General features: G+C 38.8%; 1 protein-coding gene and 1 long non-coding RNA gene across 5 annotated transcripts in view; both read left to right on the top strand.

The window, feature by feature from the left end:
- Positions 1 to 19,981, top strand: part of fat1a (FAT atypical cadherin 1a) — a 106,268-nt gene that overhangs the window by 5,841 nt on the left and 80,446 nt on the right. For all 4 annotated transcript variants that reach the window (XM_015027367.1, XM_015027378.1, XM_015027374.1 and 1 more), the window contains exon 2: positions 1,704 to 4,993. In XM_015027367.1, the coding sequence (XP_014882853.1) occupies positions 1,729 to 4,993 (3,265 nt within the window). In that variant the 5' untranslated portion in view covers positions 1,704 to 1,728. The remainder of the gene's footprint in view (positions 1 to 1,703; positions 4,994 to 19,981) is intronic.
- LOC106944145 (uncharacterized) lies at positions 5,001 to 8,287 on the top strand. Its single transcript, XR_001424132.1, has 2 exons — positions 5,001 to 6,766; positions 7,977 to 8,287. It is a non-coding gene; the product is annotated as an uncharacterized LOC106944145 (long non-coding RNA).

Raw genomic sequence — 19,981 nt, 5'->3', positions numbered from 1 at the left:
TTTCCCGGCCCCTTACTCTTTTTTTTTAACTGCCAATTTTTTTTTTTTAAAAAAAAAAAAAAAAAAAAAAAAAAGCAGTTTAAGTTCGTTGCCAGATGCATTCAAGCAACTACTTCAAATTACATACTTTTTTTTTGGGACTGGAAAAAGAAACGAAGTTCTGTGCTTGATTTGAAAATTTCACAATGCGCTTCCTCAAGATGGTTCTTTTCATACCTGCAGGGAGTATTTTCCGATTTAAGGTGCGTTTGCTCGCATACCGCGTCACTTATTAACCCCGCTGAAAGCCTTAATAACTAAACCCTACGAGAGTGATTTGTGACACGCCAAAAGTCAATAATGTAGGGTTTTTATGAGAAGCATTCCTGCGCAGACATGGCAACGTCTTGCTTTTTATTTGTCTTTGTACGGACTCCCACACAGCCAGGAGGGAGGCTGGAAAGCGGCTCCCAACAGTTTCCCAGCCGCCTCGGCGCTGATTTTTCTTTAACCCGTTCATGCTGTACAGAGCGCCTCTGTTTATTTTTATTCAATAATTTTTGCCTGCATGTATTATATTGTAGTTTTACAGCTACCTAGACAGCTTTCTGTAAAATCAAATTCACTTTAGATTTAGATTATCACCTGCAGAACAGGAACATTTTCTATATTTGCTTTGCTCTTTTGTTGTAAATGAAATGTATATTGTAAAATATTTCTTCTTGATAGTCAAGCTTTTATGCATAATTCCAATGACATCACAGAAGGCGCTGGGGACCTTATTGCAGTGGTTTTATTTATTTTTTCTTAACTTGCATGTTTCAATCAAATGCGTCTTCATGTTGCTTTTGATTGTTTATATTCCTTATGTACAGTAACACCTTTGAGCTATGTGGCAACTTTGCATGGATTTTCATCAAATTATGCAACACTCAAACACATCAAAGTGGTTTTCAAAGTGGAGCAGGGCAAAATGGATATGCCAGATTACATTATCTGTAATCATACAAATGACAAATGTATACAAAAACTGATTAATAGAATTCTGTTCATAATCCTTTATGAATTTTCCATCTAATGTTGTGCTTTCCTTCACCGCTGCATCCATCATTTAGAAACCACTTTTAACTCAAATGCAACTGTAGTGCTCCACAATCTACATTAAAATGTTTAAAGAAACTGCTCATCCTCCATAATGTTTATGAATAACATCATATGAATAAAATCCTGCAGTGGAAATCTACACTTCACTACCCAGCTTATATTTTATTTTTTCAGTTTACATTTTATCAGAGTAAAAGAAAATGCATACAACCTGTATCTTTAAAAGTCAGGAGTGACTATAAATGGTGTTCTCTGCCTTATTTTAATTCCAAAATGTAAAATCTGTGAAAAACATTTTACCCTTTCTTGTTTATTTTGGCTATGATTTACACATTTGAGTTCAATTTAACATCAAGAAGGGTGCATGGTTGCTATCTTGGCAATGTGCTCATAATAGGCGCACTGCCAGCTCAGATCTGTCATCCGATTGGCTGCTCTGCTTCATCCTATTTCCACATGGAACCCATCAAGCTACTCACCAGCCTGGCCCACATTTGTTAAGTCATTTAAGGCAGTCTGGTTTCTTGCAATTGTTGTCTTTAATTGTAATCCCAGCTGATGTCTTCTGTCTATTGACATTAACATTTTTTTTTCTTTTTTCTGATGTTGCTCTGTTCCAGGTGACTCTGTGAAGATCCCGGTACGATGATGGGGAAGTTCTCAGTAGCACTGCTCGTTCTGCTCCTGCAGCTCTTCTCTGGCTGCGCAGGAAGCCAAAGGTTTGCGAGGGCTGCCTCCATGCAGTTCACCCACTCTGTTTACAATGCCACCATATATGAGAACTCTGCTGCTAAGACCTACCTGGAAAGTCACACCAAGATGGGGATCTATGTCACGGACCCAACGTGGGAGATACGGTACAAAATAATCTCTGGGGACAATGAGAACTTGTTCAAAGCGGAGGACTACTTGTTGGGAGATTTCAGTTTTTTACGAATAAGGACCAAAGGAGGCAGCACTGCCATTCTCAATCGGGAGGTTAAAGACCACTATGTGCTCACTGTCAAAGCTTCAGAGAGGAGCACCAATTTGGAGTGTCGCACGAGAGTGAAGGTGCAGGTACTGGACACCAACGACCTGAGGCCTCTCTTCTCGCCGACCTCCTACAGCATCTCTCTACCAGAGAACACGGCCATACGCTCAAGTGTGGCCAAAGTCATGGCGACTGATGCAGACATCGGTACAAATGGAGAGTACTACTACAGCTTCAGAGAGTGGACGGACATGTTTGCCGTTCATCCGACAAGCGGGGTGGTGACGCTCACTGGCAGACTGGACTACTCCGAGACAAAGCTGTATGAGCTGGAGATCCTGGCCGTGGACAGGGGCATGAAGCTGTATGGCAGCAGCGGCTTCAGCAGCATGGCCAAGCTTACCGTGCGGGTGGAGCAGGCTAATGAGCATGCGCCTGTAATCACCGCGGTAACATTGTCGCCATCCGATGCAGATCACGACCCGACTTATGCTGTTGTGACGGTGGAGGACAAAGACCTGGGACCAAACGGAGAGATCTCGTCGCTGAGCGTCGTGGCCGGTGACCCGCTTCAGCAGTTTAAGGCTGTAAGAAGCAGCCCTGGGAGCAAAGAGTATAAAATAAAAGCTGTGAAGGAGGTGGACTGGGACAGCCAGCCATTCGGATACAACCTCACCTTACAGGCAAAGGACAAAGGCACCCCACCTCAGTTTTCGTCTGCTAAACTGGTACACATCACCTCTGCAGAGTTCCAAAAGGGTCCTCCGGTATTTGAAAAGGCTGTCTACAGAGTCAATCTCAGTGAATTTGCCCCTCTTCACACACCTGTGACAATGGTGACAGCTGTGCCACGGTATCCCCATCAGAATTATGCCTTTAAACACAGTTCTGATAAGAACAGATTCAGCATCAATGCAGATACTGGCTTAATCAGCACAGCAGGACCAATCAATGCTGCTATTTCGGCACAATATGAGATAGAGGTGATCACAAGTGACAAGAAAGCAGCCACAAAAGTGATTGTTGATGTGATTGATGTGAATAACAATGCACCGGAGTTCCAGCAAACATCCTACAAGGCCAGTGTCGATGAGAAGGTTCCTAGTGGGACCAGTGTGGTAGCAGTGAAAGCCACTGATCTAGACAAAGGGGAGAATGGCTATGTGACCTACAGCATTACCAACCTGAGTCCGCAGCCGTTTGTCATTGACTACTTTTCCGGTGTCATCAGCACTTCAGAGGTCCTGGATTATGAGCTCATGCCCAGGATTTACAATCTGAAAGTCAGGGCATCTGATTGGGGATCCCCTTTCAGAAGAGAGGTGGAGGCATCGGTTACCATAACTTTAAATAACTTGAATGACAATAAGCCTTTGTTTGAAAACATTGACTGCGAGGTCACTGTGCCAAGGGATCATGGGGTGGGAGAGCAGATTACAACAGCTTCTGCCATAGATGCAGATGAACTGCAGCTTGTGCGGTACTTCATTAAATCTGGGAATGATCTTGATCTATTTGAAATGAATCCAAACTCAGGCCTGCTGTCGCTGAAGCGCACACTTAGTGAGGGGGAGGCGGCTAAAGTGTCGTTTCATAGTTTACATATTGTTGCGACCGATGGCGAGCATGAGACTCGGCCAATGACCATGAACATAACTGTCATCACAGCACGCAAGCCCGTCCAGGTGAGATGTGTGGAAACGGGTGTCGCCACCATGCTGGCCGAGAAGCTGCTCCAGGGAAGCAAAATCCACGGCCAGACTGAGCCAGAGGATAACTACATGGACATTTATTCAGTCAACCGGTACTCTCCTCTGTTTGATGAGTCTTTCCCAAGTTTTGTTGAAGTTAGAGAGGACCTTCCTGTTGGAGCTCGGGTCATTCATTTAACTGCAACAGACCCAGACAGTGGCTTCAATGGAAAATTAGTGTACGTCATTTCAGGGGGAGACGCAGAAAGTCGTTTTATTGTTGACATGGAAACCGGTTGGCTGTTGGTTTACTCTCCACTTGACCGTGAAACGACAGACCACTACACCCTCAACATTACTGTTTACGATCTCGGGATACCGCAAAAATCTTCTTCACGCCTGTTGGACGTGAAGATCCTGGACGCCAACGACAACAGCCCTCAATTTTTGAAAGATTCCTACTCGATTGAAATAAGTGAGAGCACACCGGTTGGAACCGAAATTATCCAGGTGGACTCAACAGATAGGGATCAGGCAGACAATGGAATTGTCAAGTACTCAATTTTAGGGGGCACAGATCATTTTGCCATCAATGAGATGACTGGAGTGGTGACTGTGACGAAGTTGCTGGATCGGGAACGCTATCCATTTTATGTTTTGAAGATTGCAGCACGAGACCAGGCAGTGAGTGAGCCTCAGTTGGTGTCCACAGTTCCACTTAAAATTACCCTGGAAGATGTGAACGATAATCCTCCCAAATTTGTTCCTCCTAATTACCGTGTTAAAGTGAGGGAAGACCTTCCTATCGGTACTGTAATTATGTGGCTGGAAGCGCATGACCCTGATGTTGGTGCTTCCAGTCAAGTACGGTATAGCCTGATTGATAATGGAGATGGCCACTTTGAAGTGGACAAACTCAGCGGAGCTCTTCGCATTGTCCAAAATTTGGACTATGAGACCAAACAGGTGTATAACCTGACAGCCAAGGCTAAAGACAAAGGAAAGCCAATATCTCTGTCCTCAGCCTGTTTCATTGAGGTGGAGGTGGTGGACGTGAATGAGAACCTCTACAGGCCTTTCTTCCGGTCATTTGTGGAAAAGGGATTTATAAAAGAGGACGCCCTCATTGGGACTTCTGTGATGACGGTTTCAGCTGAAGATGAAGACTCGGGACGAGACGGAGAAATTCGGTACTCCATAAGAGATGGATCTGGCTTAGGAATTTTTTCCATTGATGAAGAAACTGGTGAGTGTTTGTGTTATATAAATCTACATCTATTTATTAAACTAAGAAAAGTCAATCAGCTAAATGGTTAAATGGTGTTGGTTGATTCATTTACTGGCAGAAAATAGTGGTACTTTTGGTTTTGTTGTATTTTATGGATGACACATCAGATTTGTCTGCATTTCACTTATCAACTGCCAATTAATAAATTAGGGTAAACCTGCCTTCGGTTGCCAATTTATTGGTGCATCATTCAAGAAAGTTTCGATAGTTGAGTTTGACATGTTTTCCTGTGTGTAACTTTGGTCTAAGAGTTTCCTTTTACATGCTAGTTTCTTATTCCAGTCATTTTTTTCCTTTTTGTGAAAGAACTGATGGCAGGAACAGATGGAGCAGCTGTTTCTCAGACCTTTGTGTGCATTCCTGTGTAGTTACCTTGGTTGTAAAAAGATTATTTCACTTGCTTCTTTCCCCCAACCAACTTTTTATGATACAGATGGTTCTCAAAACAATTTTGATTTAAAAGTTTTTCAATTTGTTTTGACTACGAAAATCAGCTCAAACTACACTCTATTCTTTCTTACAGTGCTGATTGCAAGAATTATTTTATTGATCTTGCTAAATTAATGTTAATACATGCTCTGCTGTCTTTAATGATTTCAACAGCTGACTCAAATTAGGTCCAAATATACAGCCTGGAATGCTAATAAGACCCTTGATCACCTAAGCTAGAGATGGAGGACCTCTTTAGCTGCCCTTGTTTTTTTTATTTTTATTATTTCACTCTTAGCTATCTTAAAGTGACTTTTTCTTCTATTTTTAATTAAAGCTCTCTTTCTGCTATGCATATTTAATATCTGAATGAGGCAGTGAAACTTTATGTATAATATATTGGCTTGGCACTTGCAAGTGCGTGCTGGTTCATCTCAACAAGGAAGCCAGGAAAAGCAATTTATCAGTTGGCTGCTTTACCTGTTTAAGAGACGGTTTATACCTACGGGTTAATTGAGATGCATGTGAATAATTCAACAAGTTGACAGGAAATCTCTTCAGGGAAACGCTGTGGGATAGACCTAGCTGGTAAATTCAGCATGGGTTGAGTACTCCAGGTTGTTTGTGATTGTTCTGAGATATCTAAAATGCAACACGATCTTGTTTTAAGAAGATGGATGCTGTGGAATGTAAACCTTGGACTAGCTATTGGATACTTGTGTGCATAGAAATGGATTTCTATGCACTCATCACAAAATCTTTCTGTTCAAAATTAGAAACTGTGGCATATGAGGTACTGAGTTACAGAGACAAGATTTCTAATGTGAGAATGTATGGCCTCACTTTATTGCTGAGTGCCATTTCCAGCATCTGAACAGCTTGGAGTGTGAGAACATTTGGAGAGGCAATTATCAGAAAAAATGATTTTTGTGTTGTACCATTTTATTTCTGGACATAATTTTTCAATATTGCCATAATGTACTTCTGACTTGTGTATGTCATATAAATATAAATTCTATTGACTTGTTTCATGTCTGATAAATGTAAAGTCCTAAAGAAAGCTGAGAGACACTATCTAAAGATTTGTTACCAAAGTCTGATTTTTGACTTGCCAATACTGATCTTGGCAGAGTCAGTTTTTTCTGTAAGAAGACAAAATGACAGAATTGAGGTTAATTTATTGGAAATTACCATGATATGGTAGAGGTTAGTTATGGTCGGTTCTCAAGCTGGAAACTAACTATATTGTTTTTTTAGTTCTGGTCATCAGCCCATATCATGGTGCTTCTCTACAAAACGCAGGTAAATTAACCAATACCTTATGTAACTTTTTTTGTGCCCCAGTAATGTTCATTAAAATCCACTTTGTGGTTATTCAGTTGACATTATATCAAAATCAGAGATTTAGACTTTTTTCAACCCTGTACTAATCTCTGGTTGTCTTTAAGTTCTGACCATATTTTAGCTGATTCTGAATTTTTTAGGAATAAATTCAGAGTTATAAACAATTTCTGTTCATCATTGTAAGCAGTGATTCTGTATGGCATCTGTTTAAACTTTGCTTATTTTAGTTGGTAAATTGGAAAAAAATACCAAACAAAAAAGAATGAAAATGATTCACCATATTTAATGGAGGTAGTAGTCTTACAGGTAAGGTGGATCAGCGACAAAGTGCCTGAGACTGGCAACCCACCAGCTATGGGATGGAGCCCTACCTCCTGAGCCAATGGCTGTGATAGATGTTCACTGTATTGTTTTAACTCACTTTTCCCCCCATTTGCAACATTTTAAGAGTTTGCTCAAAATTCTCATAAAAATTTAATGAAGAAAATGCTAGTGAATATGCAACACTCTTTAGTGCGTAAGTTGTCACTGAACAAATAAGAAACTGATATATTGTTGTATCAGTTGTTTTACGTGGATTTTAAAGTATTTGTCTTCACAAAATTTAACTTTTAATTTTACTTTTCTTTGAAGTTTGCTAACTTCCTTCTACTTTCAGTTTAACCAGAACGTGCAAAATAAGCACAAAATCTCTCACTAGTGAAGTGTACAATTGTCTTTTTATGAGATGTAGGGTAAGTAATTCTAATTGTCATGCTAATTTAGCTTGTTAGCCAATATTATTCAGTTTGTCTGTTAAACACAGAACACAAAATTTATATGAACCAGTCAATACCAAGCATAGAGAAATTAGCTACCTGTAATGTCCCCTCTTAGTTAATTTTGCTCTGTTTGCATACTACATTATTAAACAATTTCCATTTATCATTTTAATTACAGCCAAATTAAAGCTGCAAGGAAATTAGTCCTTTAAATGTTCAAAACATGCTACACAAAAATGGCAAATTTCACCATTATTTTGCTTTGGAAGCGACAAAATTTTAACTACAGTTGGGTTTGAAACCATCACCATCCAATCAGCATTTGAAATCTGTTGCACATATGGTGTGACATCACAGATTGCAAACATACACTTTGTCTGTTTAGCCTCGGTTTTATGTCTCTTTAGAAATGTTATTTGACAAGCGAGACAGCAGGAAGTGAAGACATCAAAGGAGATGAAGGACAATAGCAATTTTCTACAGCTGCATTCTGTTGTCTGTTGCACATGAAAATCGGACTGCTGACAAAGAAAGAGAATCAACGCTGGCAGAAGTTTGGAAGATTTCCTTGAACTGTGGCCAAAATCAGCATATTTGTCTTTTTTTTTTTTTTTTTTTGCGACACACGATGAACTTTTAAGAATAAAGTCAGGAGTTTTGGAGCGATGAAATTATAAATGTTACATTATTTACTTTATCCTTGATCCTTGAAGTCAGATCAGGCACTTTCACAAGACTGAAAGGCCACATCTAACATCAAATCTGCAGTGAGACACAAATTCTAAGCCCCTAGCTGTTATCATCTACTTAATTTCAGAGGCCTTTATTAAGTGATTATCAAGAGGTGCAATAGTAGGCTTGTCTTGGGCTGGGTCCTGTTATTATGGTGTATTTCTGAGGTCAGCAGACAACTAAGTGCAGCCGAGGTGGCGATGCCCCTCCCAAGACTTAACTAGATGAAGGGTGAGGTTTGTTAAAGGAGCCATATGTGTTTGTAATATACTGGTTGCCGCACCTGCATGTTGTGAATTTTAACCAGAATGATTTAAAAACAAAAAAAACAAAAAACAACAAGAACAACACACTAATAAAATTTTTTTTGAAGGAGTCTGCCCAAAACCAAACACCATCCAGCTATGAAATGTGTTTCCCAGCATGCAGCAGTGGAAGACGCGTATCACCATCTTTTTGTTACTTGGATGTTTGTAATCATAAACACATGCACAGGGTTCCCTAGACAGAGTAGCAAGGGTGCTGGGGCAGTCATCCAACAGCCTGTCATGTTTTTGAGTTAAAAATGTTTAATGTGGACAGGACATTTGAAAATATGACCATATAGTTATGTATTATTGGAAGACATTATTAATAATATCTAAAAAAACAACTATAAAGTCCTGAAGAAGGCAAACAATTGCAATAAAAATATAATTTTTTGACTTGTCACTTTATTTGCTGAAGTTATTAGCATGTAGACCGGTAAAGACAGGAAGTGGTTACGGAGCTCTGGTGAATTAAAAAAAAAAAAAAAGACACCTGACCTCAATCTTGCTGCGTTCACACGTTTCACTAAAGAGAGTCTTTAACCTGTCACTGTTATGGTGTATGAAAAAAAACTTTGAATTAATAAACAAACAATGCTTAGCCTGGTGGGGGAGCAAGTAAAGCCTGGTGACCCACCAGGCTTATAACACACTGGGACAAAAACTGCATGCATATGTGTTTGTAAAGACCATCACTAAGTTTAGTTGTGATGCAATTTAATTTCATATCACCTTTTCCTAAGAAATCCAACCAGTAATCCAACCATCCATCCATTATCTAACACACTTGCGAGGGGTGTTGGTGCCCATCTCCAGAGGTCAACAGATGAGAGGCGGGGGTCACCATGGACAGGACACCAGTCCATCACAGGACTAATGCTGCCTCATAAATAAAATAATCTGTCTTTTGCCATTTCTCGCTGTTCTGAGTGAAAATGCTTTCAACCTGATAAATTGAATCAATCTAACTATTCAAGGACATTATCATTTTATTTAAGGTACAGCAATTATGATTCAACATTGTAAATGAAGTCATCTTTAGGACATTTAATTTTAATTCACATTGACATGCCTTAAGTAAACTCTCCATGCTGTCGTCATCTTCTGCTGGTTTCTTGCCATCAGTCCGCCCGGAGAGCCAATACCCAGCCAGCATGCCTAGGTGGGACCCATGTGGGGACAAGGAGGGCAGACTATATGGGTCCCATATGGGTTTGTCCACGGGTTCCACGATGGCCCCACATGGGTTTGCCCATGTAGGGCCACAGCCCACATGGGTGCTACATGGGCCCTAATTGGACAAAACCCATGTGGGCCACCACCATATAGGGCCCATGCAGGGCCCATGTGGGCTCTGGCCCTACATGGGCAAACCCATGTGGGGCCATCGTGGAACCCGCGGACAAACCCATATGGGACCCATATAGTCTGCCCTCCTTTTCCCCACATGGGGCCCACCTAGGCATGCTGGCTGGGTAGCAACTGTTTTCCCAGACATTCCCTCCATTATTAAAAGCTCTGTGGTCACTGGATTATTGCCATTTTAATTTAAACACAGTCTCATCATGGCTTCCTCCCCTGCTGTACACCACATTTACCTTCCAAGGCTTCTCTAAATATGTTTGCTTCAAGCCATTTTCAATCTGTGGCATGATTTCAAAGTGTTTAAACAATGCACATGCAAACATTTGATCAACAAACAGCATCAGTTGGCTTAATTCTTAAATTGAACTGGACAGTAGAGTTCGGACCTGCATTGAGAGCATGCTCTGCTTGGTTGACACTGATAATTAGTTTTCTTTTAGGTTTAACCAGATAATTCTAATTGCGAACATTTAAAAACTTATTTTGATGTACAACAATTAGTTGCACATTATTGTAATAAACAGTTAGTGCAGCCTAATAGTGCAGGAAGTAGTTTTTGTGCAATAACTGCTATTCTTATATAGAAGTACAACATTTAAATATAATTTTAGTTTCATACTTTTTATGTCTCTCTTGTTTGTAGATTTGCAGCTGTACCACAAGCACTTTCCCCCCTGAGGAATAAGTAAAGTTCTTTTAGATTTAGATTTATAAATCACAATTCCGAATTTTAAGTTTTGGAGTCGATCTACTGCAGTGGAGTCCTGAAGAGTTGGCTTCCAAATGAGCTCTTATTTTTCCTTCTCCTTTTATGTCTCTTAAAGCCATTTTGTCAGACTTCACATGAAAACAACCAATTTGCTGTCTGAAGGGCTGACGGCGGCAAATGAGCTACTAATCTTGTGGTTGACAGATGAGTGCGGTCGCAGCAGAGCTAAATTTAAGGATCTTGCCGCAGTCAACCTTAGTGTTTGCAGAGATCACAAAGGCAGGATGCAACAAACTGAGCTGAATAAGGAGAGACCCTGAAACCTTTACTCCGTCTTACCTCTACTTTATACATTTACAGTGTTTTACTTTGGGTTTTTGCAGGTTGACTTGAATTGATCAAAAAGAGAGAAACAACGTTCCTTTATTTGAAAAAAAGTGATAATTTTACATATTATTAAACCCAGTCCTCCTAATGCTGATTTTTTTTTATAGCTTTGCCTTCATCATGCAATGCTAAGCTAAGTATCTGGCTGTAGAGTAAGCCACTGGAGCACTACATGCTATATGTAGGTCAGGTGTAATCTTGGAAAAGCTGTCTTTGCATGTAACAGCCTCGAAAACATGTGTCTGTTGAAAATAAGCTGCAAACATTTGAAGTGTTAATAAAATTCCCAAAAGCGGGAAGCAAAGAGATTAATATTAGATTGACCTCATAATTGACCCAGTTAGTTTCTTAAACTTAAAGTTAAGTTGAACTTTTAACATTTGTTAAAAGTAACTACTTTTAACTGTTATATTGTACTTAAAGTTTTTATTATCTATTATTCAGTTGTAATCTTTTTTTAATTTTACAGCCCATGTTTCTGAGAAATTTTATGTCTAATTGTGCCTGGAATTTTTATATCCACATTACATTTAGTTTAATATCTAATGCTTTGTTTTTACATCATTTGAAGTTCTTTGTGTTGCCCTGGTTAGATATGAAAAATGCTTTAATATTAAAGATTGACTAACAGAGTGTCAGCTGCTGCATTGGTTGAGGGAGATAACTGAGGCGAGGAAGAACTAGAGTCTCGTTCGTCATCCTGTCATTGCTCTGTGACTCAACAAATCATTTCTTGTATGTAAAGCTGCAAAATGTAACTTATGTAAAAAATGTTTTTTATGTATTTGCTAAAACTGTCACTGTGTCCTGGCAGTATGACACAAAACAGATAATCTGTGGAAAAAAGGAACTCCTTTGCCTTCTCCCTGTTGTGCTGCTGCTATCTGTAGACTAGACAAAATGGTCAAAAAAAAAAAATCAAAGGCAGAAGGAGGGTCTTGGTGATGTCACTCACATTTTGTATGTGCTGCTCATTGTGCTAATAGCAGAGAAACAACCAAACATTACAAGAAAACTGTTTATCTGCTGCCACCAGAGGACATGCTAAGTAGCCTGCGCATTCACGGCAGACTCAAATGTAATGAAATAGCTGTGGCAAAGCAGAGAGCAAGGGAGAGTGTGTGAGCAGCACATACATAAAGCTGATTGCTAGAGCTAAGACCTTCCTCATGACTCTGATTGGTTGTTTCTGACAGACTGGAGTTTTTCTGCAAATGGCAGTAGGAGGAAGCCAAGGAGCCAATTTTCTTTTTTTCTTTTTTTCCCACATACTGTCTCATACTGTCAAGATGTGGTGGCAGTTTTAGAAAATTTTTTTTTATTTTTTATTTTTTTTTATAACTTACTGCAGCTGTAACGTGTACCCTAGACTTCAGGACATCAACAGGAGTTGATGGTTCATGTACAGAAATGTACCTAAAAAGCCAATCAAAATTTTTTCCATAGCTTTCTTTCAGATATCTGGGAGGCAGTGCACAGCAACAGGTGGTGGCGGGACACTGTTGTGTACCTTTGTACTACATAAAGTTGGATTAAATTCCGTTCTGATATGGTGTCTCATTGGAAGCAGAACGGCTCCATACAGCTAGCAATAAAAGAATGCTTATCTTGTAGAACCCGGACAAGCCCCCACTCCTCAAAGCATGCCTGATTCATTTTGACACACCTTAAATCAGTCAACAATCCACTGATAAAGACTTTTAATTCCAGTGAGTAATCGTCTGCTCATTTGTACGTTTACCTCTAGTCATTTAGTAAATCGTTTTTGTCTTAGAACAGCTTTCAAATTTAGAACATTTAGCTCTGAGTGCAGTAAGACGAGCTGATGTAAGCATCAAGAATGAAACGGACAGAGTGCAGAGAAAAGACTAAAGAGGTGCCACATAAGGAGAAGACCTCTTCTTTTTTCCATCTGTGGAACATGAGAGTTTTTGCTTTCTGAGGAGCTGAACTCCAATTAATTAAAAGGTCACATAGCTACGAGTAAGTCCCAAATAAATAAATAACGGGCCAAGTTGCATATCGAGTAATTGTGAGGCAGATGCAGCTGCAAAGTCTGCAAACAACATAAACACATTTTAAGAAAATCAGGATTAACTTGTCAATTCTTAATCCTTCACCTTAAGCTCTGCTCACAGATTTCACTTGTGATGTTTTGGTTTGAGATACTGTTTAAAATGTTCTGTGACGCCCTGGGTTCTGCTTTGTAGCTGTTGCTTTTCCTTCGCTGCAGTATTCTCACGCAGGAAAAGGGCAAACAAATGCTGCGGTGATGAGAACTTACTCTGAAAATGTAATCAAAGCTGTTGTGTCCCGGCTCGAAGTGAAATCATTGAGTGAACAGAGTGACCAGAGCAGAGAGCGCTCATTGTACATGAGAAGCAGATGCTGGCTGTATAATGCACGCACTGCCCTTTCTTCCTGGATAAAATATGCATTGGCCTTTCACTTGAAGCTGTTCGCAGCCTGCACCACAAAATCTTTCTTTGTGAGAGCAAACCAAAACACTTTGACAGGTAATGAGGAATTTCTCTTCCGTTTCAACATAAAATGACCTCTTTCTGCTTTATTTTCAAGCACTCCGTGTTGTACGGACTTCTTTCCTCAGAAAACACAAGTCGCTTCTCGTGCATCAGCTCGGTGTTTAAAACTCTGAACCATCGCCCTCTGTCCCTCATCTTCCATTTATCTGAGATATGTAAATGTTGGGCTGCAAAGTGGCACATGACTCCAAAGAGTCATCGCTCGACTGCTGTTACTGTGGAGATGGGACCAGGAATGTGCGGTGGGACAAAGTTGATTCTAGGTTGCTAAATGAATAACACACTTTCTCCTGTTAGAAGTATGTTGGACTTTCAGTCCATTAAATCTTTTTAAAGAAACATGGTGCTGCCTGCAGCACATGATGTGCCTCATTATGTGTCAATTTACTGCCAAGTTGACATTCACCACTGAACTGCATGAATACGCTAAATAATTATAGATTCAAAAGAACATCTTCTTAAACGTATAGATTATCACGTGCTCAGCCTTTTTCTTCATGGCTGTAGTTTCTTTTTAATAGTCTCAAGACGGGCAAGTTTAGACAAGCAGCTAAAAATAGATAAACCCATATCCGTGTGAGCTGAATGACATGTTCTTAGCAACCTTGTTATATTTATTGACCTTTCAGACAAAAAAATTTGGCATCTCTCAAAATCGGAGTTGGCATTTCAGGCTTTTTAAAGATCAGTAATCAGCCAGAAAATGTCAATCAGTGAGAACAAATGCATTCACATTTTACGTTTGCATTTTATTTTTTTATTCTGCAACAAAAGATATTCAATTATTCCACAGCTTTTTAGTCATCTTTTCAAGCAGCAATAATGATACTGGGTGGTTGATCTCAGCTTTTGAAGGTGGACTCAACTTTTCCTCTTTTCACCCTGGTGCTTCATTTTAAGAGTAATCATTTATTGAAATCAGTGATGTAAGGCTTCTTTAAGTTAGATATAAATTAATAAATCAATATTACAGTGTGAGAATAATTAGTAAAAAATGGTTGGATTGTCCAATCTTTAGTCAATAGGTTCATCTGTAAATTTGACATGTTTGATTAACATATTTAGCTTTCTTCCATGAGACGGAAGCAATAATCAAAACACCATCTCTAAAATGAACTAAATAACAGGCTCTACATTTGTTAAATACACAGGGAAAACAAAGTACAAATTTAAAAACGTGTGTCTCTATAATTACACTTTTGGGGCTGTGTTGAAGTGATTGAGTCCTGTTATTGCTATGGCGTTGGCAGCAACCTGCAGACATCAAACATGTCTGTTATAAAAAGTTTCATAACACTGGTGTTTTTTGTGTTTTGGGGATTTTCTGTGTTTTGTGTGCAAATTGGTCGATGGATTGGACATAATGAATTATTCTTCCGAGAAACTATGTAATTGTATGGTGTTGGTGGAAAGGTTACATTTCATGTAATGCAATGATAATAGAGATGGGTATTTATAGAGAAACAAATCAATAGAGACTGCTCTGTGCAGTTAGAGACGTCAGTGTTGTGTTGGGAGTGAAAAGCAATCCTCAGAAAATAACATAACTGAGATGTTGTTACCAGAGGAACAACATCTCAGGTTGTTCCTTAACCAAAAAAATACTTTAGAAGATTTTCAAGGAGACAAAATCTTCTAAAGTATTTTTGGTTTAGTTTCTAGTGCAAATATCTTAGTACCCTTGAAATAAGACAAAACTAACAAGTAACTTTTCAGCAAAGTATAAGAGCTTGTTTTAAGTAAATCATTTCTTAACACTCATTAAAAAGAAAAAGCTCCACTTGCAGATTATTTCACTATAACAAGACATTTTTCCCATAAGTGAAATAATCTGCCAGTGGTTCTAGTACTTTTTTAAAAACCAGTATTAAGCAATTATTCACTAAAAACAAGCTCCTAATAGTTACTTGTAAGTTAGTTTTGTCTTATTTCAAGTATGCTAAGATATTTACATCAGAAGGTAGACAAAAAAACTTAAGACTATGTGATTTTTGCATGCAGGCCGGCAGTTTGCAGGGCTAAGAGGCGTACAGTTAAAGCCGCTATGAAATACGGCAGTGATTTTCTGTTACTCAGACTTTTTCTTTCCAAAGCAGATTTACCAGGGTTCCATTAACAATGGAAGCTTTGTGTTTTCAACTAAATCTCCAACGCTATCTCAAGTGGAATTAAAGACATTCTTTAATATGGAAAATCCATTCAGTCATTTTATTGCAGATGTCTATCAATGCTTTTCTTTTTTTTATCTTGGCTTACTTAAGTCTACAAACTAATGATTATCATGCTCTTGTGGGATTATATATTTCAGAATTTCCATGACTGTTCATATAAGGAACCTATACTGGCCCCAACTAGTTTACGAACCCCCTAAGACTTGCCACACTGAATACTTTTCTAAAAAAAATAAACCCAACATTTCTATAAGCTAGCTGCTGACAGCCGGTTTTTGTCACATTGAACAGTGCCTGGTCATGCATGAAGTAGAAATGGCTCACTGATTCTAAAGGCTGTAGTACTTTGTCTGGTATGCAGAGAGAGATTTGAGAGACATGGTTTTATACGTCTCTTCATCATCTGTCAGATTATCTCTTTGACCAATCCCAATATTATGACCTTTCTGTGCCCTGCAACCGGACCAGACCAACACATGCCAGTCATGTTACTCACATAAATGCTGCTTATGGTGGAGTAATGTCCAGCAGTTCAGGTTTACTAGCGGAGCATTTGATCTGCTTAGTGTAGCTTCAGTATAAAGTCAAAAATCTAATTAATGATTGTTAACCTGTTGACTGAATCTGCCACTGAACAGAAGTGGGAGGGAATCAGCAGACTTAATTTAGAGAGAATCCCATGGCTCACCGGCCACTTGGAATGAAAGTTTCATCAGCCCAGCACCTTCAGGAAGAGAGGAGGGATGACTTAGAGGGTTTGTTCTGGACAGAGGATGAAATGGGAGGGAAATCTGGATGCAAAAAGGCTTATAAGCAAGTCTAAAAAAAAAAAAAAATCCCTTAGAGTAGAATTTCATCTTCACTAAAAATGTTCTGCAGTCATATATACTGAAAAAAGACGTAATTTGATGGAGTCAGCTGTGCTAAATTTGTTAAAGTTGGTCTTCCTTAACAAGCACAGAAAGTTGTTGTTGTTTACTCGTATCTTTTGCAAGTGACTTAGAGTATTTGCTCCCTCACTAATACCTGGCATACACTGTGCCATGTCTGTGATTCCATTGACTAATGTTGGCCCAATTTGACATTTCAAAAGTACATTTGCTTAATGGAAAAGCCAATTTTGAGAAAATTTGTTTTTTGATGAAAAGTTTTGGTGTTAAGATGTGGTGTTTTTTTTGGCCATATCGAAATAGTTTTACGTTTCTCATCGCACGAGTCACATGATCAATAACGAGACGTACGTTGCCACTGGGGCAAACCACGAAGAAGACGACAACAGGAAATTGTTGGAGGATGACGGCTCACACGTCTTTTAACGACTTATCAAGCGAACAAACTCACGCATGACTTTAATTGCATTGTTTAATGAAAACACAATTGCGAAAGAGATTTTTTTTTATTTATTTATTTTTTTTACATTAACAGGATATTGACAACATTTTGCGTTAATTTGTAATGGAAACACAGCTGATCTGATTTGCTGGAGTTCCGTAACTATTTCCAGTTTGCTGGATGCCAATGACTTTGTTTCTCCTTTGTCATTGGATCACTTTAAATCAGGACATGATTGTTTTTTAAGATCTCATAGCCTCCTTGATATTATCAGACAGGATCTGGTCACATTATTATTTGATTCTGCAGTCGTAGAATTGGACCTGATTGTGTGGTTGTGGAAGTGAAAATAAACCACTTAATCACAGGTCATTTGTGATTTAACAAAGAGGCACATTTACTTTAACATGGTGCAAGATGAGATTTGAAAGCTTATATTCCCCTTTATAATTTTTCAGATTTTGGTTGTGTCATGTTCAAATATGTGTGATGAACCGAAACATTCAAGCGTGACAAAAAAGCGAGAAAGGAAGAAATGTGTAGGAGGATATAGAGGGGACTTGATGGCATAGCCGCTCTAACTTGGGCCTGGAGAAACTTCAAATCTACATTATGAAACAGGATTTAGAGAAAATCCCAGTCAGGGGGGATTTTTGGCCTCAGTACAACTAAGGAGATGTACACATGGAAACCACTGTGTCAATATGCAAATATTCTTTTCCTTCAACATTTAGTTGATACAGAAAGAATAATCATGTTTCAAAAATAATTCCAGATCGGACAATTCACTATGTTATCATTTTGGTGATGATCTATTCAGAACAAACCTTTGATGTCATCCTTCCCACCTTTTACCTGACCTTTGACCCCAAACCCATCACAGTTTTACTGTTTTTGTAGACAGAGACTTTTGTAAAAAAAATAAAAATAAAAAATAAAAATAGGGTGGAATGATATTAGGAAAACACAATTTATTAAACTTACTATTGAATGTTGCATGATGACAATATTCTCCCTGAAGCAATGACATGCTAACGTTTAAATCAGACGTGGTTAAAAAGTGAATCCATCCAACTGGCCAAATATTTTATTGGCAGGCAGGATTTTATTGGACAGGATCTGAAATATAATAGCTGACCTAATACCTCTTTCAAGGAACTCTTTGTGATTATGCACACATTGATACTGCACTGACAGTTGTGATTAAATGTATTGTGCAGCTTTAATTGAAATTATGTTGTGATTTGGAGTAAGCCTGTCACAGTGAGCAATAAATCGATGAATTGTATTATAAATTAAAATGAACATGATCATTTCCATTTGGATAACAGTCATTAAAGAGATGTTCCACTTTAATTGAATGTTAAAAAAAGCAGGCATTTGAGAAATGCTGTAAACATTTGACACCTATTATGAAGTACAGAGTAGTTAGTTTGCACTACCTGACACTTTTGCCCATTTTCTCTGTCTAAGCTGAAATATTATTATTATTCAAAATGCAATTTTATTATCTGAGACTTCAAAATCCATTTTAATTATTGTTGTTTCAGTTGTTTTTTTATTTGTTTTAATTTGGATATTTAAAATGTTTTCCTATTCCAGTGTTAAATGCCATTTAGAAATCTTTGACAGGGTGTATTTCCTTTAATATGCCGTTATTGTTAGTATTATTAGTAGTTGAAAATGGTCTCAAAATGACAATATCATTTTTTTATCGCAATAATTTCTTAAATGTAAGCAAAATGTATTGGGAAGAACTTCAGAGAAGATCAGTTCTATGTGAACAAGCCCTAAAATAATCACATTAAAAAAGCTTTCCCTTAAGCGTAAAGTCTTTGCTTTAGATGACATTTTTCATATTTAACATCACAGAAGAATCTTGGAACATTCTTCAGATCCTTGAATTTTTCACCCATGTTAGGTATTTGCTGGTTTCAAATCCTTAAAACTCAGATATGACCCGCAGATATCTGGGAACTTGGGGGTGATGTTAAAACCAAGCTGCAGGGTAATAAGAAACTAAGTTTAGGAGTCCTTCTATTACACTAGGCTCAACAACGAGGTAGAGGAATTTGAAACATTTTGCCAAGGCTTTGGGAAGGGGGATGGGGGGGGGTGGCGCGATACTGAGAAAGTTTATGCAAGCATGTGAGCTGGAGGCCTGAGAGGGCACAGGAATGTGGGGTAGAGGTGAGCAGAATGAACCGACGTGGCTCAAAGAAAGCTCATTTACTGTCTTAAGCCCCTCAGTGAGCGGCGAGCTACATGTCCACTTATGTCTTGCAGCTCAGGAACTCACTCATATTGCACTGAGCATGGACTAAATTTTGAATTTTTCTTTACTGTGCAGCTAGGGGGGAGGGGGGATTCTTTACTTGAATTTTTCTTTACTGTCCAGCTCCTGACATTCAACAAGCATCGAAAGGAAAGCGCCGTATTCAAAACAAATACCACTGCATTAAAATAATAGACTGTTGAGTTTTTATTGAATAAACGGCAGACTGTGTACACACAGTCGTAAAATACCTGCTGGTACTGATAGCTGAAAAATCTGCTGGCTGTCTGAGGTCTCAACGGCACCGCCGCTGCGCTCAAGTAGCTTTGAAGAACAAAGCCAGAGGGAAAAGAAAAGAGAAGGGAAAAAAAGCGGAAGGCAGTCTTGGCAGAGGTTTTTACGTGGCCTGTTTCTTTTTCCTTGTGTCCTTAGGGCAGGTTTTGTTCATGCCTTACTGGGTAGGTTAGTATATGGGAAGGGTGTGACAACTAAATTCTTCAGATTCATCTTTCATCCGCTTTGTTAAAGACTGTTCCCTCCAGAAGGAGTTGCGGATAGATTTCAATATGTGCTTTTGCCTTCCTCATTAT

This window comes from Poecilia latipinna, unplaced genomic scaffold, assembly GCF_001443285.1.
Source record: "Poecilia latipinna isolate Pla-1442-1.1 unplaced genomic scaffold, P_latipinna-1.0 Scaffold101, whole genome shotgun sequence".
NCBI lineage: Eukaryota > Metazoa > Chordata > Actinopteri > Cyprinodontiformes > Poeciliidae > Poecilia > Poecilia latipinna.
This window is presented reverse-complemented; position numbering and strand designations above follow the sequence as displayed.